Source organism: Myotis nattereri (genome assembly GCF_964212035.1).
Source record: "Myotis nattereri genome assembly, chromosome: 13".
Taxonomy (NCBI): Eukaryota; Metazoa; Chordata; class Mammalia; order Chiroptera; family Vespertilionidae; genus Myotis; species Myotis nattereri.
Genome location: NC_138088.1, coordinates 54,251,079 through 54,278,097, shown reverse-complemented (window position 1 = coordinate 54,278,097; position 27,019 = coordinate 54,251,079). Strand labels below are relative to the sequence as shown.

General features: G+C 42.6%; 1 protein-coding gene across 4 annotated transcripts in view; it reads left to right on the top strand.

Annotated features, from left to right (window-relative positions):
* The first annotated feature begins 12,886 nt into the window (after positions 1 to 12,886).
* Positions 12,887 to 27,019, top strand: part of SHTN1 (shootin 1) — an 85,969-nt gene continuing 71,836 nt past the window's right edge. For all 4 annotated transcript variants that reach the window (XM_081105382.1, XM_081105381.1, XM_081105379.1 and 1 more), the window contains exons 1-2: positions 12,887 to 13,277; positions 26,818 to 26,870. In XM_081105382.1, the coding sequence (XP_080961508.1) occupies positions 13,220 to 13,277; positions 26,818 to 26,870 (111 nt within the window). In that variant the 5' untranslated portion in view covers positions 12,887 to 13,219. The remainder of the gene's footprint in view (positions 13,278 to 26,817; positions 26,871 to 27,019) is intronic.

Below are 27,019 nucleotides of genomic sequence, written 5' to 3'. Positions count from 1 at the left end.
TGCAGGAGTTTCGCCAGCCGGCCCCATGCCCTAATCCAGTGGTTTGCTGGCTGCAGTGGGTGTCATAGCGATTGGTTGTTCCGGTCCTTACGGCATTCCGGTTGCTGGCTTATATATATATATATATATATATATATATATATATATATATATATATATATATATTTAGTACCTGCTATACTTATAATACATTGCAATGGCTCGTTTAATCCTGACAAGAACCCTACACACTGGGTACTCTCATTATCTCCATTTTATAGTGAAGACCACGGAGAATGAGGGGTATCAGCTAATAAATGGCAGTGATGATGTTTGAACGAGGGCTTTCTGACCCAAATCTTGTGCCCCTGCCGTTATAGCACAGCACCTGGCCTAGAATTTGGGAGGCGCTCCAAATGTAGCCTAATTCTTGGATGTCCAGTCTCTTCTGACCTGTGAGAAGAGTCCCAGGGGGATTTCTGTGTTAGTTGAGCAGGAGACACAGCATTCAGGATCTCTAGTGTCTGGAACCTTTTTACTAACTATCCTTACGATGGGTGGCCAGGAAAGGTTTATTCTTCTGTCGGATCAATATGCCCACTTTCACCTATAAATCGTAAAGCTCTCTCCATAGCAGAGACAGTATAAGCTTCATTGCCTCACCCTCCATAGGCTTGTTGTGAGGATTATATAAGGCCTTGGAATGTGCTATAATGTAGCAGGAATTCAACAAGTGTTTCACTTGTAATGTGTTTATTTTTGTTAAAGATACAACATGTAGTTAAGAGGTGGACCAGTGAAATGTTAGGCAGGTGATTGGATGAGGCCACAGTGACGGGAAGGGAAAAAAGTTCTTTCGGAGGGAGAGCTGAAACTCCTGATTAGAAGCTATCTGACCCCTTTTTTGAGGTTAGTAGAAATGCAAAAGCTAAAGCTAAAGAGTGTTTGGAGATCATTGAAACCTGAAGAAAGCCCATCAACTACCATTATACATCACCTACCAGTAGATTGAGAGAGAAGCAAGGTGCACACATTAATAGAGAGTGCTGTTTTAAAATAGAGCACGGAATGTGTTTTGTAGAAGTAGGCCAATTGGTTGCTAGTGATGGTTGGGCTTCTCAGAAGCTTAAGTAGAGCGACTTGCCCTTTCTGTACAAAACCCATTGAAAAGAAAATAGTTATTTAGACATATACCAAAGTTTCAGGTGATATAACAGATTTTATCCTGAATATACATCCCAGTGGTGTATTAACATAATATGAACAATGCCAGCAGACCTTGACCATTTAACTTAAAAATGTATTGTTTCTTTCAAATTGGATTCCTATGCTAATTTAGCGTTAGTTCTCCTCCTCCTCCTTCTCCTCCTCCTTCTCCCCCTCCTCCTCCTCCTCCTCCTCCTCTTCCTCCTCCTCCTCCTCCTCCTTTTTTTAAATATATTTTATTGATTTTTTTACAGAGAGGAAGGGAGAGGGATAGAGAGTTAGAAACATCGATGAGAGAGAAACATCGATCAGCTGCCTCCTGCACACTGCTCCCCTACTGGGGATCGAGCCCGCAACCAAACCGGTTAGGGCCTCCTCCTCCTCCTCCTCCTCCTCCTTCTTCTTTAAATTGGAAGCCAAGGGCTTCAATGGAATCATCCATGCAGAGATGTTCTGTTCTAGGCACTGTACCACATTAGGTTCTTGTTAGAGTTGCTACCATTTCCATGGTTCCCTTCCTCTTACTTCTCAGACCATAAACAGTTTAAAACACTCCAAGCTTTCCGTAACATCAATTCCTGAAAGACCCATTAGGCTATGAAACAAACTTCAAGGCAGTCTAGTCGGCATGAAAACAGTATTGTCTGGTTGAAATGTGTTACCTTTTGTGTTCCATGTTATCTACTCAAGGTGAAGTTCTTGTGTATTGTACAGACTTCTGGCATGAAGCCGTGGTTGACTTGCTGCTGTAGGAAGCCTCTATATAGATCATCAAGGTTGGAAAGACTGTTACAAACCAATTGCTTTGTTTCTTAAGTCTTTGAAATCACCTGTGTTCCAAGTTAATGCCCCTATTCATGCCTTGCCATGAATGGAGAAGGGCAGAGGAGAAGTTCTCAAACTATTCAGGCTGAAGACCCCCCATTTAAAAAAATTATTGAGGACTGCAAAGAGCTTTTCTTTCTTTCTTCTTTTTCAAATATGTTTTTATTGATTTCAGAGAGGAAGGGAGAGGGAGAGAGAGATGGAAACATCAATAAGGGAGAATCATGGATTGGCTGTCTCCTGCACGCCCCCTACTGGGGATCGAGCCTGCAACCCAGGCATGTGCCCTTGACCGGAATCAAACCTGGGACCCTTAGGTCCACAGGCCGAGGCTCTATCCACTGAGCCAAACCAGCTATGGTTCTGTTACCCTTTTGTGGCCATATCCCTCTTCTCCCAACCACCAGCCCTTGCAACTACTAATCTCTTCTTCACTTCTCAGAGAAAGGCTAAAAGACTTTCCTAGTTGAGAAAATAAAAAATATATACAAGTTTCTAAACTCCCAACTAGGCTTTTACTCTTGCCTCAATCTCACTGCCTCTTCATAGCTGACCATTAAATATGTTAAGGAGGGCCGAAACCGGTTTGGCTCAGTGGATAGAGCGTCGGCCTGCGGATTGAAGGGTCCCAGGTTCAATTCCGGTCAAGGGCATGTACCTGGGTTGCAGGCACATCCCCAGTAGGAGATGTGCAGGAGGCAGCTGATCGATGTTTCTCTTTCATCGATGTTTCTGACTCTCTGTCTCTCTCCCTTCCTCTCTGTAAAAAATCAATAAAATATATTAAAAAAATATGTTAAGGAGGGCATATTGTATAATAGATCTGCCTGTCTGAAACATGATTGTTAATGGTAATGGTTGCGTATTGCCTGGCATGCATGTGGTAGGTTTACAGTAAAGAATGCCTACTTTTTATTAACTGTCCTTTCGGATTATATTAATGACTGTCACACCTGAATTATAACAAAGAAGCACTAGAATAATTCAACGTGGGCGGCAAAATTCTTTGAAGAATAACTAGTTATAATTGGGGAGTCTGAACACATTTTGGAGTTGCACGTTTAATATGCAGTATGGTTAATTGCACTGTAATTACAGTATTTTAGAATGCCATGCCAAGTATTTAATCCTTTTCAGGTTTGGCTTCCAATCAGTGGTCTGCTTTTATTTTCCAGATTGATGAAGTCTGCCTCAGAGAAGGGGGTAGGTAACAAGGTTGTGCTGATGCGTCTAATCAACTGGGAAAGTTGTAAAGTGAATCTTTTCTATCTGGAATTTATATTTAATCACAGCTATGTTCTCTTTGTGAATGAGTGTTGATTAGTTAGTTGTCAGAATATGGAAACAATAAAAGCTTTTATTTACCCAGATAAGTTATGCTAGCATCATTATTTGGGCCTGATTGAGTTGATGGGGATATTTACAATAACCTCAACACATAGATCCACTTAATCTTGTTCATAATGTTAATTATATACTCCAAGAGTCACTCTCATGCCCTTATTTATAGTGTTTACTATTCATATTTGTTTATACATGGTTGTATGGTTCCCCTCCTTTTCACTGGCCTATGCCCCTTTTAAAGTTGCAAAAGGCACCTCCACTCATAGAAACCTGATTTGCAATAGTTTGTTCACAGTAATTGGATGACATCTAATTCAAGAAAGGCAACTCAGTTTGGTTTCAGAGATTTGGTTAAATTACACCACTGAGCTGGCTTTTAGTAGTTTCCTTCATGTATTTGCATATGCTTTTTCAGAGTCTGGAGTTTGCTTTCTCTACATATTCCCTGCAAACTACTATTCATTCTTCAAGACTTGGCTTGAAATTTCATTCCTCAAGGAAGCATACCCTAATTCTACCAAATAGTTAATTATTGCCCCCTTTATATCACTGCTGTGTCTGAACATTACTACCATCACAGCCCCATCATACTGTATTGCAATTATTTTTTATTTTATTTTTGCTTTCATTAACAGATCGGTTTGTTTGAGAGTGAGGGCTATAATGTATTTATCTCTTGCATCCAAGTCTAATCATGCCTAGTGCATAGTAGTTGCTTAATAATTTCTTACTGTTCATTGTTGTTGATTAATCCTTTAAAAAATTTTTAATATTTTAAGGTTATTTTTTAGAATAGTTTTAGGTTCACAGCAAAATTGAGAGGAAGGTAAAGAGATTTCCCATATATCTTCTGTGCCTACATATGCATAGCCTCCCAATGTCAACATCTCCCACCAAATGGTATATTTGTTATAATTGATCAACATACATTGACACATAATCATCCAAATCCATAATTTACATTACGGTTCACTTTTGGTGTTATATATTATATGTGTCCATCATTATAGTATCATACAAGTATCATTCATTACCATAGATTTTTTACTGAGATATACTTGAGATATATATCCTATATAATAAAAGCCTAATATGCTAAGTGTACGACCATTCGTTGGACCATTCAACCAGTCTCTATGATGTGCACTGACCATCAGGGGGCAGAAGCTCTGACTGGTAGCTTAGCTTGCTGCTGGGGTCCAGCTGATTAGGACTGAAGAGATGGGCTAGACATGCCTTGGAGCCCTCCTGTGGTCCCTCCCCACCCTGATCATTCACCCGTTGGTTCCCTCTGCCTGGCCTGCAACCTCTCTCAATCCAGGACCCCTCGGGGGATGTTGGAGAGCCGGTTTTGGCCTGATCCCCACAGGCCAGGCCAAGGGACCCCATGGCGCACGAATCTGTGCACTGAGCCTCTAGTGTCATTATTTTAGTTATAATGTACAACATATATACATGTTAGTTTCAGGTGTTCAACATAATGATTTGATATTTGTATATATTGTAAAATGATAACCACAGTAAGTCTGTTAATATTCATTACCATATATAGTTATAACATCTTATTTTTAAATTAAATGTATTGGGGTCACATTGGTTAATAAAATTATATAGGCTCAAATATACAATTTTATAAGACATCATCTGTATATTGCATTGTGTGTTTACCAACCAAAATAAAAGCTTCTGTCATGTATATTTGACCCCCTTTACCCTTTACTAACCCCCCTTCATTTCCACTTTCCCTCTGGTAACTACCATAGTCTATGAGTTTTTGTTTGTTCATTTGTTGCTTTCAGTTTTATAATCCCACATATGATTGAAATCATATGGTTCTTGACTTTTTTCATCTGACTTATTTTACTTCATATGATATTCTCAAGATCCAGCCATGTGTCATAAATAGCAGTGTTTCATCTTTTCTTATGGCTGAGTAGTATTTCATTGTATAAATGTACCATTTCTTTATTCAATCATCTATCAAGGACGTTTTGGTTGTTTCCATGTCTTCGCCACTGTGAATAATGCTGCAAACATACAGGAACATATATCTTTATGAATAAATGTCTGCATTTATTCATAAAGATATGTGGTAACTTTATTCTTATTTTTTGAGAAACTTCCATACTGTTTTCTATAGTGTCTATACCAGTTTACACTCCTGCTAGGAGTGAATGAGGGTTTCTTTTTCTCCACAACCTTTCCAACACTTGTAATTACTTGTCTGGTTGATAATGGCCATTTTGAATGCCTTTTATCTTCATTCCCCTTTGAAAATTCAGACCTTTATTCCACCTTTTTTATGTTTTTGTTGTCACAGATTATCCCAATTTATACTGGGAATTCATTTCCGAATTGCAGTAGCTATCATCATCTTTTCTTTTTAAAAATGTTTTACCTGCTTGAAACTTTGTTATATTTAGGTGTGTAATACCCTATTCTAGTAAAGAGTTGCAATATCCTGCTTCTATCTATCTGCCATTTTACTCATAATTTTGTATCCTTTTGTCCTTTTGTTTCAAGTAGAATAATCCCCTTTAGTATTCCTACAATAGAGGTTTTGTGGTCGTAAATTCCCCCAACTTCTATATATCTGGAAAAGTCTTTATTTCTCTTCCATATCTAAAGGATAACTTTGCTGGATATATTACTCTTGGCTGGTAATTTCTCTCTTTCAATAGTTTGAATATTTGATTCTACACTCCCCTAGCTTGTAGGGTTTCTGCTGAAGAAGCCAATGATAATCTAGTGGAACTTCCTTTTGAGGTTACTGTCTTCTTTTCTCAGGCTGCCTTGAGAATTATTTTTTTTTTGTCATTAATTTTTGACAGTTCTAATATAATGGGCCTTGGAAAAGGCCTTTTTCAGATTCAGATAATTAAGTGTTCTGTTTGGTTCTTGAATTTGAAGATCTAGCTCTTTCCATAGGTTTGGGAAGTTCTCATCAACGATTGATTTAAATAGTGTGTTCTGTTTCCTTCTTTCTCTCTTGTCCTTTAGGCATACCCATTTTTCTATACTGCTCTTTCTGATGGAATCAAATAGTTCTCTTGGAGTATTTTTTCTTCCTTCCTTTCTTTTTTTTCATTTTCTCTCAAGTCTCTCTCTTCTTTCACCTGGATTTCTAGATTTCTATCTTCAATATCATGAATTCTTTCCTTTATCTGCTCAACTCTATTTTCTAAGCTTGCTAGTTCATTCTTCATCTCTTTTATTGAGTTCCTCATCTCTAGACTTTCTTATTTGGTTCTTCCTTGAAGTTTCAATGTCTTTGGTAAAGTACTCATTTTGTTTATTGCTTTTATTTCTGAGTTCATTAAAGTACCTATCTGTGTTTTCTTGTATCTCATTGAGGTCTTTTAGAACTGCAGTCTTGAAGTCTCTGTCATTTAAATCACATATTTCCATGTCTTTAAATTTATTTTCTGGAGATTGTTAATTTTGTTTCTGAGATGCCTCATCACCTTAGTTATTTGATAGATTACTTGTCTGTCTAGGCATCTATGGAAATGAAATCCACTTTTGTAAAAGAATGACACTTGTCTATTTAGTAGGTTAAGAAGAAATCTGTCTCTCCTTTTTCCAGCAGGTGGCACTGAGGCACAAGTTTTCACATTTTTCTTGCACTGCTCTGGCTTCTAGGAACTCTGAGGGGGGGGGGGGGGGGTTGGAAAATGCCCTGTATTCCCTGGGGAGGTGGGTCTGTCCTCTGAGACCAAGTCACCTCAGGCTCAGAGTACCATCTTCATGGGGGAATGAGGTGGGCAATGAGGTTCCAAGCCCATGGAATCCCAGCACTGTCCCCTGCAACCAGACACTGCCTGCAGTTTAGCTGCTATGTGTGGGGGTGGGTGAGCTGGGAGAAGCTGGCTAGTGCCTTTGTGGCTTTGGTCTCCTCTCTATAATAGTAACTCCCAGACCCCAGTTGCCTTACCTCTGTATCTGCCCCCTGACACTGGGATTAGCTGCAGCATGCACTTGCCACTTAGGGAAATGTGCTTCTGTTTCTCCAGTCCTCAGGGCTGCAGATAATGTGCTCTGTAGCCTGATACTCACTGCTTCAGCTTCATCTGGGGCCTGCTGCTAACTCTGCGAGGGTGAGGGAAGGCAAACTCTAGAAGGGTGAAGGGAGGCAGCCAGTCTCTGTGGCTTATTTTTCTGCCTGGCAACGATGTCCTCCAGATAACCGTGGCCACATCTCTGCATTCCATTTCTGCCCTGGTCACTGGGTTTGGCCACAGCATGTATGTACATATCGTATTTTGTTTATCTAAGTACCAATTGATGGAGATTGGGTTGCTTTTACTTTCTGACAATATGAATAATGCTACTCTGAACATACATGTAAAAGTTTTGTGTGAACATATGTTTTCAATGATCTTGGGTAGATATGTATGAGTGTGCAATTTCTGAGTCATATGGTAACTCTATGTTTAACTCTTTGAGGAGCTGCCAGATTGTTTCCTCAAATATTATTTTACATTTCCACTGCCAATGTGTGAGGGTTCCAATTTCTCTACATCCCCCCAGCAGTTGTTACGTCTGTCTTATTGATGATAGCCATCTCAGTGGGTATGAAATGATATCTCATTGTGGTTTTGATTTGCATTTACCTAATGACTAAGTAGGAAAGATCATCAAGAACAAAGATATGTCATAGTGACCAATGCTAAGATCATCTCTTCCCTGGTATTCCCAATGACTATGTACTGACTTTTATATTTGCCCTTTACCAGAAATGTTAATTTCTTCATATAGGTTTGAGATACTGTCTAGTGCCTTTTGATTTAAACCTAAAGGACTTCCCTTAGCATTTCTTGCAGGGCAGGTCTAGTGGTAACAACTTTCTTCAATTTTTGTGTATTTGGAAATGTCTTACTATCTGTATTATCTTTAAAGGACAGTTTTGCTGGATATAGAATTCTTGGTTGACAATTTTTGAATTTTCAAGACTTTAAATATTTCATCCTACTGCCTCATGTTTTCTAGTTTCTGGTAAGAAACTTGCTGTTAATCTTATTGAGGATTCTTGTATGAAATAAATCACTGAATTTGAATGTGTAAATTCATTTTTAATCAAATTTGAGGTCTTTCTAGTCATTATTTTTTCATGTAATTTTTTAAATTTACCGTTTCTTTGTCTTTTTCTGGATCATCATTTTCATGTGTGTTAAACTGGTTAGTGTTGTATTTCAGGTCTGTGAGGATTGTTTAATTTTTCAAAAAATATTTTTTTCTCTGAGTTTTATTTTGGATTATTTGTATGGCTGTGTTTCAAGATCACTGATTTTTCTTCTACATTTCTAATTTGCTATAAATCCTATAGGTAGGGACAGGGATTTTTTCTTTTTTCATTTCTGATATGGTATTATCTCTTTTAGTTCCATTGGAATATTTTCTATTATTCCTCTTTCCTCATCTTATTTATGTTAACCTTCAGATCTTTTATATATACTTTGATCATAGTTATAAGCCTTACAATGTTGCTTATAAAGTCCTAGTCTGCTAATTTCATTATCTCTCTCATTTCTTGTTTCTATTGACTGATTATCTCCTCGTTTTGGGTCATATTTTTCTGCTTCTTTGCTTACTGTAATATTTGAATGCCGGATATTGTGAATTTTACATTGTTGAATGTTGAATTGTAATACTTTAATGATTACATTAAATAATAAACCAGTCATAACTTTTATTGTTGTTCTGTATGTAATGTGTATTTTTCTTCAGTTGCTTTTAAGACCCGAATGTTATGTTTAGTTTTTAACAGTTTAACTAGGATATGCCTATGCATGGTCCTTGTATTCTTGCTGCATTACTTACAAAGAGACAAATATTAGTAACAACTCAGATATCTAAGAATTTGAGAATAGATAAGTATTCATCGATATAATGGAATGGCATTGAATAACTATGTAGATTATGTTGGTACAAGATAAAGTGTATATGAAATAATGTTTAATAAAAGAACAAACTATAAACTATACAAATATTTGAAACATGAAAATATTTTTATTAGAAACTTATACATTTAAGAGTTATGTAAGTAGTTTATTAAGGTAAACGTTTTCTTCTTCTGAAAATTTGTTTTTCAACACAGCTTTATTGAAATAGACTTAACATACCATACAATTATCCATGCAAAGCATACATTTAAAATGTACAATTCTAGCCCTGGCTGGGTGGCTTGGTTGGAGCATCATCCCATACACCAGAAGGTTGCAGGTTTGATTCCTGGTTAGGGCACATACCTAGGTCATGGGTTTGATCCCGTCAGGGCACGTATGGGGGTCAACCAATTGCTCTCTCTCTCTCTTTCTCTCTCTCCCTTCCCCTCTCTCTAAAATAAATTAAAAAATATATCCTCGGGTGAGGATTTAAAAAAATCTGTACAATTCTATGGCTTTAAATATATTTACAGAGTCATGCAACCATCACTGCAATCAATTTTAGAATAATCTTATCACCTCAACAAGAAACCCCATATCTATTAGCAGTCACTTCCCGTTTTCCCCAATGCCCTTAGTCCTAGAAAATCACCCTCTAATTAACATCCTTTCTTGATGGATTTGCCTATTCTGGACATTCTATTGAAATGAAATCATACAATATCTGGTGTTTTCTTACTTGCTTTTTCCCCCCCACTTAGCATAATGTTTCAAAGTTCATCCATGTTGTTATCATGTATTTATACTTTATTTCTCCTTATTGTTAAATAATATCCCAATGTTATCATTTTATACATAATTAATATAATAATAAATACCTCTGTGTATAAAGCCTTTTAGGGTAGATTCCCTAATATGAAATTAATATTATGGGATCAAAGGAAACAAATGTTTTTCTTGTTGTATTTTGATCTTCTTAATCTATATACCTCAAAAGATTACATAAATAATGCGATTTTACTTTAATTTCCTAAAAACACAAACAAATATGAAAGAGAAGATCTTTCTGACCATGCTCTTTCCCACTCTGCTCCTTACCCATTGGGCTTGTTCATTTACTTTCTACCCCCTGGAGGCCGTCATTATCCTGAGTTTGGTACATAGCCTTCCAATTCATTTTTAAAAAGTCTCTTCTTGTCCTCTCTCTGTCTGTATATGTATATGAGTAGATACATACATCTTTAATGGTTTTTAATTACATGTTATTGGAGGTTTATAAATTAATGTGATGCCTGCAACATAGATCCCTGTGTGCATTATTAAACAGAACAAAAACCAATTCTATCACTACCACCCTTCCCATCAATATTCATATCATATAAATAAACCATAGGGTAATGGGAGATCTGAATCCCAATAATTGACTCTAACAGCCATCCTAATAATTCATTCCATGCCCTCAAGATAATACCATATTGTATTTCAGGGGGGCTACTTTAATTTCAAGGAAGGTAAACAGGATTAATTTCAAGGAGCTGCAGATTCAATGTAGGACCAAAGCACTCAGTGTGATTGTAGATTTGATGATTAACTCATTCTTAAGCTCCAAAACTGCTATCTAATTTGTTATATAATCGAAGTAGGCAATGAAATCAGCCATTTAAAAATGGAACTTTGTGAACCAACCCAAATATTTAACGGATACTCTGCTCATATTTGTTTGAGTATGAGAAAGTATTCTGATTTTTTAAATTTAGGTTTGGAGGAGGTTTGGTCATTGCCCAAGGGGGACGGGTCAGGTTTAATGGGTTTCCCGGCTGCAGGGCAAAACCTAGGTAACCATGGATTGTTACCCCAATCTCTTGAATTTTTTCTCTGGAAAGAAGTTATTTCTCTTTATATAAAATACCTGATGGTAATACATATCATTCATATTTTCCTGTAGTTGAATTGTCTCATGTTTCCTGGGCCTTTTTTTATTTTTTTAAAATATATTTTTATTGATTTCAGAGAGAAAGGGAGAGGGAGAGATAGAAACATCAATGATGAGAGAGAATCATGGATTGGCTGCCTCCTGCACACCCCACACTGGGGATCAACACTGAAACCTGGGCACCTGCCCTTGATGGGAATCAACCCAGGATCACAGACGCTCTATCTACTGAGCCAAACCAGCTAGGACTCCTGGGCCCTTTTTAGACTTTGAGGATGAAAAAGTAATTTCAAGGCAAAGTCCATTTGATCGCCCGGGGATCTTATGAAAAACTGGGGAAAGAATTGAATAATTCAGACCCTATACTAAATTTATTTTTAAAGTTTCAAAATTTTAGTCCACTCTAAAAATACTGTGCTGGCCTTTTAGATCACTGTACCGCTGAATCACCTATGCTAAACTATTATATCACCTTTTCAGGCGAAAGCAGCGCTACTGCCTTTTCAAGCTTGTTTGAGTTACAATTTAGTAGGAGTATCGGACAGATAGTTACGGCATTTACCTATAGTTCAGCCCCCTTCCACCTCATCTCTCATGGAGAAACCCCCTCAGCAAATGAAGTTGGGCGTTTGCATAAAATAGCAAGTGAGAAATGAGCAGACGCACTTTGCTGGTGTAAGTACCCACACTAAGAGTTTTGGGGCTGAGAAAAACCAAGATGTTCAGTAAGTAATTTAATTGGATGCTTAATGATCAGTGTAAAAGGACTGTGCCTGTTTTAGCTCATAATTAGCATCTACAACCCCCCTTTTTGCAGACCCATAACCTTAAAAAAACACACCCACCTATTGTATGTCAACTTCTGGATTTGATGTTTTGTGTATCTCCCTCTCCCTGTTCAACCCTTACAACTCTCTGTGGGGAGGAGGTATTAGTATTATTCCCATTCTTTAGATAAAGTTCCAAGAGGTCAGTAGACTGACCAGAGACTAGCCACCAGCAATTGGGGGTGGGGAGAGCCATTTTGAAATGGCAGGCCTGCCTCCCCTCTTCTGCTCAGGGTCTAAGCCCGAGCTGGGTTTACACAGTGCGGAGGGCAGTGAAGGGGGACATGTGCTGGGCTTCCCTCCGCCAGGCGATGCTGCCAGGCCGCCGTGTGACCTTGGGCATTTGGGCGGCAGTGGCAGCCTCGCTATAGAGGAGGTCCTCCCATCAGGACCAGGTGATCCGCGAGGACCTGCGCCCCACGTGCGACAGGGCCCAGGTTCTGACCACCTCCCAACCTCAAAGAGGTGGGAGAAAGCCTGCCCTGGCCCTGGGAACTGCTAACTGGCTACCACGCCCCCCTGGCTACACTATGTGTCAACTTAATGGACCGGACGGTTTCAGTCCCTGACTGCTTTTCCAGGTGCAAAACGGACACCCCTGCGCCTGCCCCTGCCGCGCCGCCCCCGAGTCCTCCGGGAGGGGACTGGGAAGGCGCCCGTCCTGTCCCGCTCGACAGGGGAGGCTCGCGCAGACCCGCCCTGGCGCAGTGCTTAGAGTGGGGTTCCCACAGACGCGCTAGATCCAAGGGCCGGTTTTGTCCAGAATCCACCTCTTGGGGTCCCGGAAGGGCGGGTAGGCGGAGAAAGGTGTGCAAGAGCGAGCCGGGGCGAACCCCCACGCTGGCCCGCAGGCCCGCACGCCCTCCCGCCAGCGCGACCTGCGGCGGCGGCCTCCGCGGAGAAAGCCGAGCCGCAGCCGCGATCGCGGGCCGTGGCGGGGGCTGCAGCCCTCCCCGCCCCACCCCCTGCCCTCGGCTGGGTGCGGCCCGCCCCCGCCCGCCCCCCCGCCCGCAGGTGCCGCGGCTCCGGCCGCCGACTAGGTGCGCGGGGATGATCTCACCCGTGCGCTCCGCGCCAGGAGGAGGAGGAGCGGGAACCAATCCAACTTCCGGGTAGGGGAGCCGCAGCCGCCGGCGTCTTGCTTTTCCTTCCCCCTCCCCCGCCGCATCCCTCGCCTCTCCCGCCGGTCCGCCCTTTTCTTCCCGACCCCACCTGTCAACATGAACAGCTCGGACGAGGAGAAGCAGTTGCAGCTCATCACCAGCCTCAAGGAGCAAGGTAGGCGGGCGCGCGGCCGCCAGGTGTGGGCAGCGCGGCCCCTGGGCGGGGCGGCTCCGGGCGCTGGGTTAGAGGCTCGTGGGAGCGGGGCGGGCGGTGGCGCGGCCGCGTGGGCACCCGCGGAGCCCCGTGACCGGTGGAGGAGCATCCTTCGCGCCCCGCGCGCCTCGGAGAGCCCAGGGCCGCGGGGAGCGCGCGGGTGCGGGGAATGCTGCCCGCCGGTGGCTTTAGCTGGCGATCTGGGGAGTGGGGGGAAGGGACGAGGATGCGGCGAGGATTTGGCCCCACGGTCCCGCCTTTCCCGCGGGATTAGCGCGTGGGGCTGGATGCCTTGGGAGGGGGTGGTGCGGCAGCTCAGCTGGCCCTGCTCCCTAGCGTGGCCCCACCCTTGCCCCTTGGTGCTGGGAGGCCTGCAGCTTGCGCTCCAGCCTTCCCAGCTTTTCAGCCTGGTTGGCTCTAGTTCCTCTTTCTTCACCCAGCTAGGATTTTCAGGCCACGATACGTTTGATCACTTCTCGTTTTTTTAGCAATTTATTAGTCAGGGAGACAAGACCTTGCCTGTGTCCGGCTTCCTGAATGAACACGAGGCTCTCCTCCCCTGGAAAGCCGGGCATGCCCATGCCTTGCCACGCCGCCTGGGAATGGGAGGTGATCCCTTCCTGAAGAATGGTTTGAATCAGTCCTTCTCCTCTCTTACCACACTTCTGAACAAAGGCACATTCACGTGAGCCTCGCCCTTTTAAAATGTGAAATTCTTACTACCCTGACCAGAGGTGGCCTGAGGGTACGGGTCAAGAAAGAGAGGAACCACACAGATGTAGGAAGTAGCCACATCTCGGGAAATGCGCTGTTCTCACCAACTTGCTGACATGGCCATTATGTAGAAGAGCCACAGAGGGCCCCTTCTCCGAGGCTGATCCTTGGTGGTTAGTCCCAGCTGTTTCACTTCTCTTTGCTCAGCTCGCCAACGCTGTGAACTTGGAGGAGGCGGTTTTCTTTTCCAGGCCTCATGGTTAAGTCTTACCTGACTAAAGGCGAGAGCTAACGCAGGTGATTTCATGAGGTCCTGCCCAGTGCTGTGACTTTGCAGGGATATGCGAATCTTTTTGAAGTACACACTCCTGGAAACACATCTGTTTACTGTGTGAACTTGGGGATATTCTTGAATCTGATCGAGAGATGGTCAGAACGCGTTCCTCTGTGGTATCTAGAAAATGTTGGGAAAATGTGTGTGGATTTTGCCTTCCCAGTACCTTCAACTCCTATTGTAGATTAGCCCAAGGTCATAAAGTCACAGGCATCAGTGAATCTGGTGGGTGGGCAAAATTCCTGAAGTGTTTTAGTGAAGGGCTGGACTCTATTTTTTTTAAAATATATTTTATTGATTTTTTACAGAGAGGAAGGGAGAGAGATAGAGTTAGAAACATCGATGAGAGAGAAACATCGATCAGCCGCCTCCTGCACATCTCCTACTGGGGATGTGCCCGCAACCCAGGTACATGCCCTTGACCGGAATCGAACCTAGGACCCTTCAGTCCGCAGGCCGACGCTCTATCCACTGAGCCAAACTGGTTTCGGCTATGAGTATTTTTAAATTTTCTAATAACAGCCCCCAATAACATAAAGCCTTTTTAAAATTCAAATGTAGTTGACATATATTAGTTTCAGATGTACAGTCTAGTGATTCAACATTTATGTATATCTTATGATAGAATCACAGCAAAAAATCTAGTAACCATCTGCTAGTTGACAAAGTTATTGTATTATTGACCATATTCCCTGTCCGATATACATTATATTCCCGTGACTTATTTATTTTATAACTGGAAGTTTGAACCTCTTGTCCCCCTTCACCTTTTTACCCTCCCCTAAAGACTCTTCAGATTCTAGAGATTTCATTATTGGTAATATTGGCCATTGGGGACCAGATCTTTTCATGGATGGTCAGTTTCAAATAAGAAGAAGATAAAAATTCCACCACCCCCCCATTCCGTATATAATTTCAAGGGTAGAGTAACAATGCAGATAACCCACAAGTTGTTTATATTTGATTTTGGAATGCATTCTCTGTCTCTATACTGGATATGAGAGCTGGGAAAAAGGGTGGAGTCTTAAGTTTCTGGTTCTTTCTCATACTAGAAAACAAATCCATGTCATTGGTATTTTTAGAAGATGCATTTCCTTGGTTATAGACATAGCAAAGGCAATAGACCAGTTAGTTTGAAATCTGTGTTTCTTAAAAGGTATACTTTTATGTTTTTTAGGATATTGAGTCTGGTGACCCAGGTGTTGGAACTTTTTGCAGCCCTCAGTGTGGTTTTTATGCATCTCAGAACCAGGGCATTTGTCATTGGATCATAGACTATGCTAACAAGTTTGAGAGTATTTAATTGCTGTTTGACCAATGGAACTCACTGGGAAAATAGGGACTTGAGGTGGAAAAACAGGCAACGAGATGTTTGAGCTCTTATTAATATTATAATTAATTTTGTAAGCTGATGGTGTGTATAATTTATTTGTGAAAGTAGACCCTACTTTGTATTACCTGTTAATAACATTGTGAATAACTCCACTAACCCCCATTTAATATGAACAAGAACTAATATTCATCAAATACTCTATTTTCCTTTTTTAATGCTGAGTAAACATGTTCATTTATTCTTTTAACCAATACTATGAGATACCTACCATATATAAGGCCCATGTAGCAGGCATTGAGGGTGGGATGGTGAACCAGTCTTTGCTCTCACCAAGTTTATGGTCTGGTAGACAGTCATTCATAAAATAATCATATAAATAAATTTGTACAATTACAAATATTTTTTCTAGGATAGATTCTTAGAAATGGACTTGTTCGATTAGAAGGTATGTACACATAAAGTTTTGCTGGACGTTGCAAAAGTGCCCCCCAAAATGGCAATACCGGTTCACATCCTCCCCGCCCCCAGCAGTACCCATGACACCACCCAGTGGTCAACATTGACCAACAGCACTCTTTATTAATTTTGACAGCCTGACAAGTTTCTTAATTTCGCCGATCTAATGAACAAAAGTTGTACCTTTAAAGAGATCTGTATTATCTGGTTACTAGTGAGGTTTGAAATCTTTTCCCATGTTTATCGACTGTTGAGGTTTCATCGTATTGTTCCTTCCTTAGTGAGTTGTTTTTTTTTTTAAAATATATTTTATTGATTTTTTACAGAGAGGAATGGAGAGAGATAGAGAGTTGGAAACATTGATGAGAGAGAAACATCGATCAGCTGCCTCCTGCACATCTCCCACTGGGGATGTGCCCGCAACCCAGGTACATGCCCTTGACCGGAATCGAACCCGGGACCTTTCAGTCCGCAGGCTGACGCTCTATCCACTGAGCCAAACCGGTTTCGGCACTTATCGAGTTTTAAGTCTGAAATTTGAACCCATTCCCCAGGAGGGAGCTCAGAGAGAAGGATGCTATCTACTCTGAATGGCAGAGCTGACAGCAGCCCTCCCCAATGTGAAGCCTTCAGTGGTGTGGTGAATAAGGTTGCTTTTGACAAAAGTTGTGAAATGTAATGACGGAGTCTGTCATAATATGAGCAATCTCTAATTTATACTTACCATTCCCTAAGCTCATGTCTTATAAATCACACCCACTTCTGAATTACTTCAAAACATTGTATGTTCCCTTCTAGTGAATGGTATAATTAGCTATATTATGTCTTTCCAGAAAGTTATATTATGTCCTTTAAAAAAAATTAGCCAGTGCGCGATTGCTTATGTGCAAGCAGATGTTGAGGTAATGAGGTAATTCTCCTTTTGTCTTTTTGGGGGCTTTATTTTATGGGACTGATTGACATCTCTAATGTACTGAGAAATGGCAACTTGGGATACTATTTCCAATGCATATTTCCTAGCTACCGAAGCGGACATTTCCCTTACAAAACATCATACAATTTGCTCCCCTTCTAGAATTCTGTTGGGAAATGACAGACTTAGCTTAGCATTTGTTTAAGGTATATGATTTTCTTTGTAACTTATTCAACCCACATGCACTGAATATTCATAGCCAGGCACTGTGCTAGGCATCAGAGATACAGAGATGAATAAAACCTTGTCCCTCCTGGTGAGGATTGCCGACTCTAGAGCTGGTGGTAGGCCTGTAAATTACAGGAAGAATGTCTAATTGACATAGTTTGGGTCATGTGTTTAAGTCCTTTGGCCAGGGCGGAGGGTGGGGTACTTTGATTGGCAGCTCCCACAAAGACCAATGGATTGGAGTAGTTGTCCAAAAAAAGAATGGTGTGCCACTACCAGAAGGCGGGTGGGGAGGGGGATGCAAGCTGGGCCAACACAAATGATGGCTGTCCACTAAACTGGCCAACATAGTAATGTGTCATTTGGAACTTGTTGAGGAAGTTGTGAAGAGAGTGGTTGTCACTTAACATGTTCTAACATAATACCAAAACAACAACCAACCACCCGAAAGTTCTGGGCTCTTCTTGAGCTAACACTATTTAAAATGGATTTCCTAGGGTAAGAGAATTGGTTTTAAAGCAAGGTGACCTCCTTTCATCTTTACTTACTATTATAGTCCTCAAGATTATCGAGAGAATGCTTAAGGTTCAGATGGAAATTTAGTCAAGCTTATTTTTAGAGCTGAGCTAGTCACGGGTTAGTATGCATACATATATTTCCTTGCTCGGTCAGCTGAGAGCCTAGAACAGGGGTGGGCAAACTTTTTGACTCGAGGGCCACAATGGGTTCTTAAACTGGACCGGAGGGCCAGAACAAAAGCATGGATGGAGTGTTTGTGTGAACTAATATAAATTCAAAGTAAACATCATTACATAAAAGGGTACGGTCTTTTTTTTTTTTTAGTTTTATTCATTTCAAACGGGCCGTAGTTTGCCCACGGCTGGCCTAGAAGAACATATCTAGCTCCAGAACGTGGCTTCTTATACCATTCTCCGATTAAAGGAACACGAGTCCTGGGAGAAATGGCTGATTCTAGGACAGGGGTGGCTTGGGCAGGAAACATACAAGATGAGCCTGGAGCATCTTGTACCAGAAACCGAGGAAGTGCTCAAACAAATGAGCCCACAGTCATGGGGGTATGTCAAGAGATACAAGAACCAATGGAAAGAACTTCCTCATTGATGTTTCTATCTCTCTCTCCCTCTTCCTTCAAATTGGCCAAACCTGGGACAATTTGAATATCCGTTTATAACCCAAAGTATAAAATTGAGAGTCATGAGTCCATACTGATAACAATAAATGATTGAATAAACAGGGAAAAAACACAAGTCTAGAAAAACAATTCCAAATAATGGATGTAGATACTCCTGCTAGGAGAGTGGAGTGGAGTGCCTTATTCCTTCAGTGTGGGCTGCTCACAGTGGGTTCCTTCCAAAGAGGGCAGACGAAAAGGGGAGAAGAGTGATGTTACAGTGGGGACGCAGGCTGGGCCAACACAAATGATGGCTGGCCACCAAACTGGTCAACATAGTTATGTGTCCTTTGGAACTTGTTGAGGAAGCCTGGGCTCCTGGGCTGTGACTTCCCCAAGGGCTTCCCAGTGCTGTTTTTTTCCTCCTTCGTGGAGACAGGAATGCTGGAGGGGGCTGGAGTGGGGTTATAACCTTCCGCCACGTCCGGCAGGCTCTGGTAGAATAATTTCTCTTGAGAGCAGGCCGGTTAAGAAGAACAGAATGCTCTAAGCATATTTCGTAATGGCCGCTGCCCCCTCCCCGGCCGGGTGTTCCCTGTGACGCCCTGCCAGCCCTCTTGGAGGTAAAACTCACAGCAGTGTGGGGCCCTCCGAAGACTGATCTGTTCCTTGAGGTTTTTTTTGTTGTTATTTTTTATTTCAGAGAGGAAGGGAGAGGGAGAGAGAGAGAGAAAGAATGACGAGAATCATCAATCGACTGCCTCCCCCACAGCCCCTACTGGGGATCAAGCCCACAACCCAGGCATGTGCCCTGACCAGGAATCGAACCATGACCTCCTCATAGGTTGACCCTCACCAGGCTCACCTGAGGCCTTTACATCTCAGACTTGTTAGGGCTGAGCTCCTAGCTGTTTGTCATGACAGTTCGGGTTTCCCGTGTTGGTGAGCGAGCAGCGTCTGCACCTTGGCCTCTGCCCTAATTAAAGTTGTGATCCTCTCTCTCTGCTCGATTGTCTCTCCAGGTTTTGGAGTAGCAGTTTGCCCCGTGACCTCAGTTCTCTGATAGATGTAAGAAGACTTGTTGATTTTCGGTTTGTTCGGCATTTTTGTTGTTGTGAGGAAGGGAGTGTCAATTTATAAGTTTGTTACATACCGGACCGGAAAGCAGACTTACATATGTATTTTAAGGTTACTCAGTTTCTTTCCTTTCTGTTGGTTACTTTTTTTTTTTTTTTTTTAATGTATTGATTTTTTTACAGAGAGGAAGGGAGCGGGATAGAGAGTTAGAAACATTGATGAGAGAGAAACATCAATCAGCCGCCTCCTGCACACCTCCTACTGGGGATGTGCCTGCAACCCAGGTACGTGCTCTTGACCGGAATCGAACCTGGGACCTTTCAGTCTGCAGGCCGAGGCTCTATCCACTGAGCCAAACCGGCTAGGGCTGTTGGTTACTTTTTAAAAATTTATCTTTATTGTTGAGAGCTTTATAGATGTTACCCCCGCCCCTTTTACTTTTCCCCCATTGATCCCCTCCTTCCCACTCCCACCCCCTCCCTGGCCTTCACCGAACCATTGTCTGTGTCCATAGGTTATGCATATGTGCATCTAAGATCTTTGGTTAATGTCCTCTGTTGATTAATTTGAAATAGCATTAATTCATTAACACTGAACTGTGTGTCCTCCCAAGTAGTGAGTGAATTTCAGGCTTGGCATAGTTTCTTTTCAGATGTGAAATCTGTCACCTTCGTTTTTTTAATCAGTTTTTCCAGCAGCGGTTTCCCTGATGTTTCTAATGCTTTAATTAACAAGTGAGGTAGAAACGACTTCTATGAGCAGGACCTGCTGGGATGTGTGCAGAAGGGAGCACTGTCCTAATGGCACATTATCTGTTATGGCTCATGACCTCACTCGCCATTAGTAAGAAGCGTTTCAAGGCTCCATGAGCCTCAAAGATGCAGACTCAGTGGGTGAGGATCTACGTGGGAAGAGCTCATGAGGCAGTGGTTCCTGGTTATATCTGATGGCCACTGAAAGCTTCATTTTCTTTAAGTGTCTATTGTACCATCTGATGTAAGAGGCCCTTTGCATATGGGGAGGGGAGTGAGTGCTCTTTCAGGGTGTGTTCCTGTGAAGACAAAGCAAATCCATTCTCCCTTCTTCCTTAACATAGCACACATGTGTCAGGTGCCTCCTGCATGCCAGGCATTGTGCCAGGTGTGGGCATCCGGGTGCATGAAGACAGGCCTCACCCTTGAGGACTCTCTCTGGCCTAGCGCTTTAGCACATTGTTCAGAGTAACGCCCGATAATGTTTTTCACATGAATGACCAGGAATCCGTAGACTGGTTCTGCCTCCATCGTTCCTTTTTTTAAAAAATATATATTTTTATTAATTTCAGAGAGGAAGGGAGAGAGAGAGATAGAAACATCAATGATGAGAGAGAATCATTGATTGGCTGCCTCCTGCATGCTCCCCACTGGGGATCGAGCCCGCAACCTGGACATGTGCCCTTGACCAGAATCGAACCTGGGACCATTTAGTCCACAGGTTGACGCTCTATCCACTGAGCCAAATCAGCTAGGGCTCCATCGTTTCTTACTGTGGGATTTGACTTCTCAATCTTTACAACGGTGATGTTAATCTTTGGCTTAATTGCTCTACATCACACATTGATATGAACCAGCCACTCATTCAACACGGCCATCGACTCTGTGGTTGGTCTCCTGCCGGTGTAAGCAATGCATCCAAGTGGGAGAAAGACAAGAAAACGGACCTCTGCTCAGATAATTCATAGCATTGTATGTCGATGCTCTGTCCAGTGGAGACACATGAACAGTGTCCATTGGTAATATATTAGAAATATATAGACATATAAGTGCTGATGTTTGCCTGAGGTATATGGGGAGGGTTTCTTAGAAGAAATGACAGGTTGAATTGCATTGAAGACGAGGAGGTAGGGAAGATGGGGAGGGGAAGACCTTGCAGGCAGAGGGAAAAATATTTTAAAGGCATCTGGGTACTAAAGGCCTGAGAGGGTTCAGGGAAGCATTGGGACTTGGGGTGTGATGGACTGAGTTGTGGTCTTTGACCGAATAGTGTGGGGGTAGGGAGGGAGAGTGGGGTCCTAACATCTTGGGGGCCTTTAAATAAGAGAGTGAAATGTCCAGGTTGCTTTGTTACTATGCTGTCTACCCCGTATAGAATGAACTTGGGATAGAGGGAGGCTAGAGGCTAGACAGGAAGTGTTTGCTCTTATTAAGGGTCGGAATCAGGGCAGAGGTACTGGCTGTTGAGGAAGGGTAGATCGGAGAGTCATTTTAAGAGATCTGAGCAGTTTGGTCCTTTGGAGGTGGGGCAGAGTGGGGCATCGGGGTGATCCCGAGGTGCTAGCCGGAGGACTCGGTGGGTGATGGCATCAGGGGAAGGAGATCCTCCGCAGGAAGTAGGAGGTTTCCATGAATGGGAACCCATCGTGCTGAGTTTGAGGACAGAGATGTCCTGAATAGTATTGTCCAGTAGAACCGCCTTCTTCTGTGATAAGGATGTTCTGTATCCACTTTCACTGTGGTAGCCACTAGCCGCTTGTAGCTATTGCGCACTTGAAGGGTGGCGAATGCTACTGAAGGACTGACATTTTTAATGTTATTTAATTTTAAGTAAATCAGATGTGAGTAGCCACACTTGGTATGGCATATTTGACAGTGCAGGTCTAGAAAGTAGTGATTGGAAATACTGACCTGGAGCCAACGCTAGAGATGGGATGATTGACCTACCTAGAGATGGGCCGGAGAGCTCCCAGGCACACGGGCACTTCAGGCTGAACTGGGAAGGTCCCAGGAGAACTGATTGTTTCCACCCTCCCTGAGGTGTTATCTTCCGCAGTTATCAACTTCAATTGTGATGTTTCTGAAACAGCTAAGTACACTCTGCTGCTTCCTGGGCTGGCTAGCTCATGATTTGCAGCTTGGAAAGAAAACCCCCATTCTTGGAATTTAGGGAGTTAGAAAATAGAAAGCCAGCATGATGCTTGCAACACTTGCTCTGCTTGATACTCTCCACATCTTCCTTTTTTCCATTCTGTACTCTTAGGTGGGGATTCCCCTCCTTGGCTGCACATTACTATCACCTGGGGTGCTCACTTCTAAAAAAAAAAAAATGGATGTCAGGGTCTCCCCTAGACGAGTTAAACCAGAAGCTTGGGTTGGGGGTGGGTGGAGAGGGGGCCAGCCATCTGTATGACCTAAAAGCTTCCCGGGTGATGCTGATGGCAGCCAGGGTTGAAACAGCAGCTCTTGGGCTTGCTTCCACTTCTTTGCCCAGCTACGGCTGACCGTTAGTCCCCGTTCTCCTCTTACTTGGCGGGGGATAGTAGTCCTTTGGGTGGCAGACACTTTTCTGCTGTGCCATCTTTCAGACCGCGGGGGACAGAAGTACGCCCCAGACTGAGGGCATTAGAGACCAGCCTCCTCCGTTGTTGTGCACACATGACTTGATGTGCTTGGCCCTGTCAGTAATAATAATACCCATGGCTAACGCGTATGGAACACGGCATATGCCCGAGCACGCTTCTATCATGCGCGTGAAGTCACTCACTCTTAGTAACAGCACTGTGAGACGTGTTTAGTTATTATTCCTGTTTTCCAGATGAGGAATAGGAGACTCGGATTAACCTGTTTGCCCAAGGTCCCGGGGCTGCCCTGCTCTGGGGCCGGGATCAGACTGCACTCTTTCATTCCTGGGCTGTGGGACCTGAGGGTACAGTGGAATGAACTACCCTGTGGACTGAGGGACGGTGTCTGCCCAAGCTGTGGGTATTTTTCCCCACGGCAGAGAGTTGGTCAAAGCCATCTTTTCTTTGGCATCGGTTCGTTCAAGATTTGGAGGATCTCTCGCATCAAGTCACTTGAGCTGTGCGACGGACTTAAATCTGTCAAACTGTGAGCCCGTTCTGGAACAATAAGAAGGCTTTTTCTGTGGCTCTTCAGTCTTGCCAAAAAAGAAGTAACTGAATAATGTAGGTCACTTCCTGCTTGTCCAGTTTTGCTGAGGTTGGTTACATATATTCACTATGGGGGGTGTGTGTGTGTGTGTGTGTGTGTGTGTGTAAATATTATTTAGAGCAATGAGCTGGGTTTTCTAACTTCAAAGAAATAAAAAATATTAGTAACTTTTCTTTCCTCTTCTGCCTTGTCCCTCTTCCCTCTACCAAGTGGTTGAATTCTTCTCACACCTTTCTTCTCCTTTCCCTGTACCTGACTTTAGTATTATTTTTAACTCACACATAATCACAATAAAACATGTCTTCTGCGATTTCCATTAAGATACAATAGGTGAAGGGTTCTTAATGAACCCTTTTCATAAAGACCCAGTCATTTGGGAGTCTATAATGTTTCACCTGAATTCTGTTGGCAATATAATGGAAGAACAGTACCGCTATTTTTCAAAAGCCTTCAAAGCCATTATCTGATGTTTTAAATACAAAAACATTTTCTTAATATCATTGTGAGATCATGGTTTTAGAAGCCTTTATTGTCTGTTTTGTATGTCTGTAAAGTAGGTCCATAAGAATAGAGTGGTAAATCAATCGTGATTTTTCAGCTTCACCTGCAGATACTTTTAAATGTCAAGTAAACTAATGCAAAGTCTCTCAGTAAAGTCTATATTTAGTTTTCCAAGCAATATCACATATAGTAATAAGATCTGGAATTATGAGCATCGATGACCCAATGGCATAAGTCAGCGGTTCTCAACCTGTGGGTCGCGACCCCTTTGGCGGTTGAACGACCCTTTCACAGGGGTCGCCTAAGACATCCTGCATATCAGATATTTACATGACGATTCATCACAGTAGCAACATTACAGTTATGAAGTAGCAACGAAAATAATTTTATGGTTGGGTCACAACATGAGGAACTGTATTTAAAGGGCCAGAAGGTTGAGAACCACTGGCATAAGTGCATATGTTTAGCATCCCTCAGTTCTTTTGGTTTGTAAAAAAAAATCGTGTGTGTGGCGGGGGGGGGAGGGGGAGGGCTTTTAATGATTTTTCAGAACCAAGAACAATTTAGTTCGTACTCGTGTGTTTGGGTTTGTGTGGTGCAGGCTAATGAGGACCTGGTGCAGGACGGGAGGGCTGCATTCTGTGGTTAATCAAATCTGTTCTGTTGGAAATGTACTTATTTTTAAAATGGCTATATCTTTACATGTATTCATTCAGCTGTTTTATGGGCTAGTTTTCCAGGATTCTTTTTGGGGTGTGGCTTTAATTCTTATTTAGATGGTCGTGGGATGCTAATAAAACTTCTGGACCGTGGTGATATGATCCCATAAATACCTGTTCATTTGAATTGGATTGTCAGATGTTGGTCCTACCACCACGATAGCTATTCTAAACCCTTTGGGTCACGATTGGAGGAAATAGAACATGTACTTTACCCTGTGAGTTGTCTGTTTCTGGGCTGCTCTCTGATTCAGTGGTTAGAATCGGAGACACTTCTAGAATTAATGACCGGATAGATATCTGGGATGTTCTTGAAACCCTGGTTTCAGATTTTTTATTTTTATCTTTAGGTTATTCATAGAAGTAGGAAGTTCTGTTCATCTTTTTTATTTTTTTAAGAAAAACTTTTTGTATATAAATCCAATTATATTTTTAGAAAGTAAAAGTATAAAATTCCAATCTGATGATTTCTTGGAGCAGTGGTTCTCAACCTTCCTAATGCCGTGACCCTTTAATGCAGTTCCTCATGTTGTGGTGACCCCCAACCATAAAATTATTTTCGTTGCTACTTCATAACTGTCATTTTGCTACTGTTATGAATCGTAATGTAAATATCTGATATGCAGGGTGTATTTTCATTGTTACAAATTGAACATGATTAAAGCATAGTGATTAATCACAAAAACAATATGTAATTATATATGTGTTTTCTGATGGTCTTAGGCGACCCCTGTGAAAGGGTCATTCGACCCCCAAAGGGGTCACGACCCACAGGTTGAGAACCGCTGTCCTAGAGTGTGTTAGCAGTCCAAGTGCTGGGCTGGGAGTGGGCAGCAGTTCTGTGAGACCCACCCGAGGCACTGTGCTCCGTCATCAACCCCGGGTCCTTCTTTCTTCCCGTCACATGCTCTGGACATGCTCTAAATGTACATCCTCAACTGTGAGCGTATCTAAAAATGGTGCTTTGGCCCGGCCGGTGTGGCTCAGTGGCTGAGCATGGACCCATGAACCAAGAGGTCACTGGTTCTCGATTCCTAATCAGGGCACATGCCTGAGTTGTAGGCTCTGTCCCCAGTAGGTGGCGTTCAAGAGGCAGCAGGTCGATGTTTCTCATTCATGTTTCTGTATCTCTCTCCCTTCCTCTATCTCTAAAAATCAATAAAACCACATTTAAAAAAATAAAAATGGTGCTTTGACTAAAAGATGAATGTGGGGGGTTCAGATTACTATATTTTTCTGGCAGTAGAGGATTATAAGTTGAAAGCTGCTGTTTTTCTCCTCCATATAGTTGGAGACATTTCTAAGTAATTCACACGTTTTTCCAAGCCAGTGAAATGAATCTGGCTGGTGTGTGGGGCCTGGTGCATGAGGATCTTGCAGTGCCCGGAAGCGGTTGTTCTTAGCTGACTGCTCAGAGTAGGAACTTTGTTGCTCTGTGGATGCTAAAGCAGACGTGTGACATTGCGTGGGACGTGTAAGCCGACGTTATTTTCTGGCGGCTCATTAAGAAACAAACCTGATTACTGCACCACAGACTAATGGTGCTGGAAGGAACTTCAGGGAACACCCACCTGCCAGGACCAAGTCTGGGTATCAGAGAGAAGCAACTCGTCATAGGCCACTTATGGCTCCCGGGTCTCCCTGATGCCCCGGGGAGAACTGGAATTCAGGTTGGTGGGCTCTCATCCGCTATGGCAGCGGTTCTCAACCTGTGGGTCACGACCCCTTTGGGGGTCGAACGACCCTTTCACAGGGGTCACCTAAAACCATCGGGAAACACATATATAATTACATATTGTTTTTGTGATTAATCACTATGCTTTAATTATGTTCAGTTTGTAACAATGAAAATACATCCTGCATATCAGATACGATTCATAACAGTAGCAAAATGACAGTTATGGAGTAGCAACGGAAATAATTTCATGGTTGGGGGTCACCACAACAGGAGGAACTGCATTAAAGGGTCGCGGCATTAGGAAGGTGGAGAACCACTGCGCTACGGCCTCTTTTCCTTCCTTCCTCTTAGAAGCAGAAGCCCTCTGTGGCCTCTTCTGCACCCCTCCTAGTCAGCAGACAAGAGCGGGTAGTTGGGGTCCCAGGTTTTCCTACCATAAACTTGTGGCGGTGTTATATAACGTTGCTTTCCCTTTTTTTTTTTCTTTCAGCAATAGGCGAATATGAAGACCTCAGAGCAGAGAACCAGAAAACAAAAGAGAAGGTTTGTACTTCGCCCTTTCTTTCCTCTCTTCCATGTGTAAAAAGCCTAGATGGCATGGTGCATTGTTCTGCCACCAATTTCCGTTAAATGCGAATGAGAGCGGGGTGTTTTTTTTTTGTTTTTTGTTTTTTTTTCTTTTCTCCTGCATG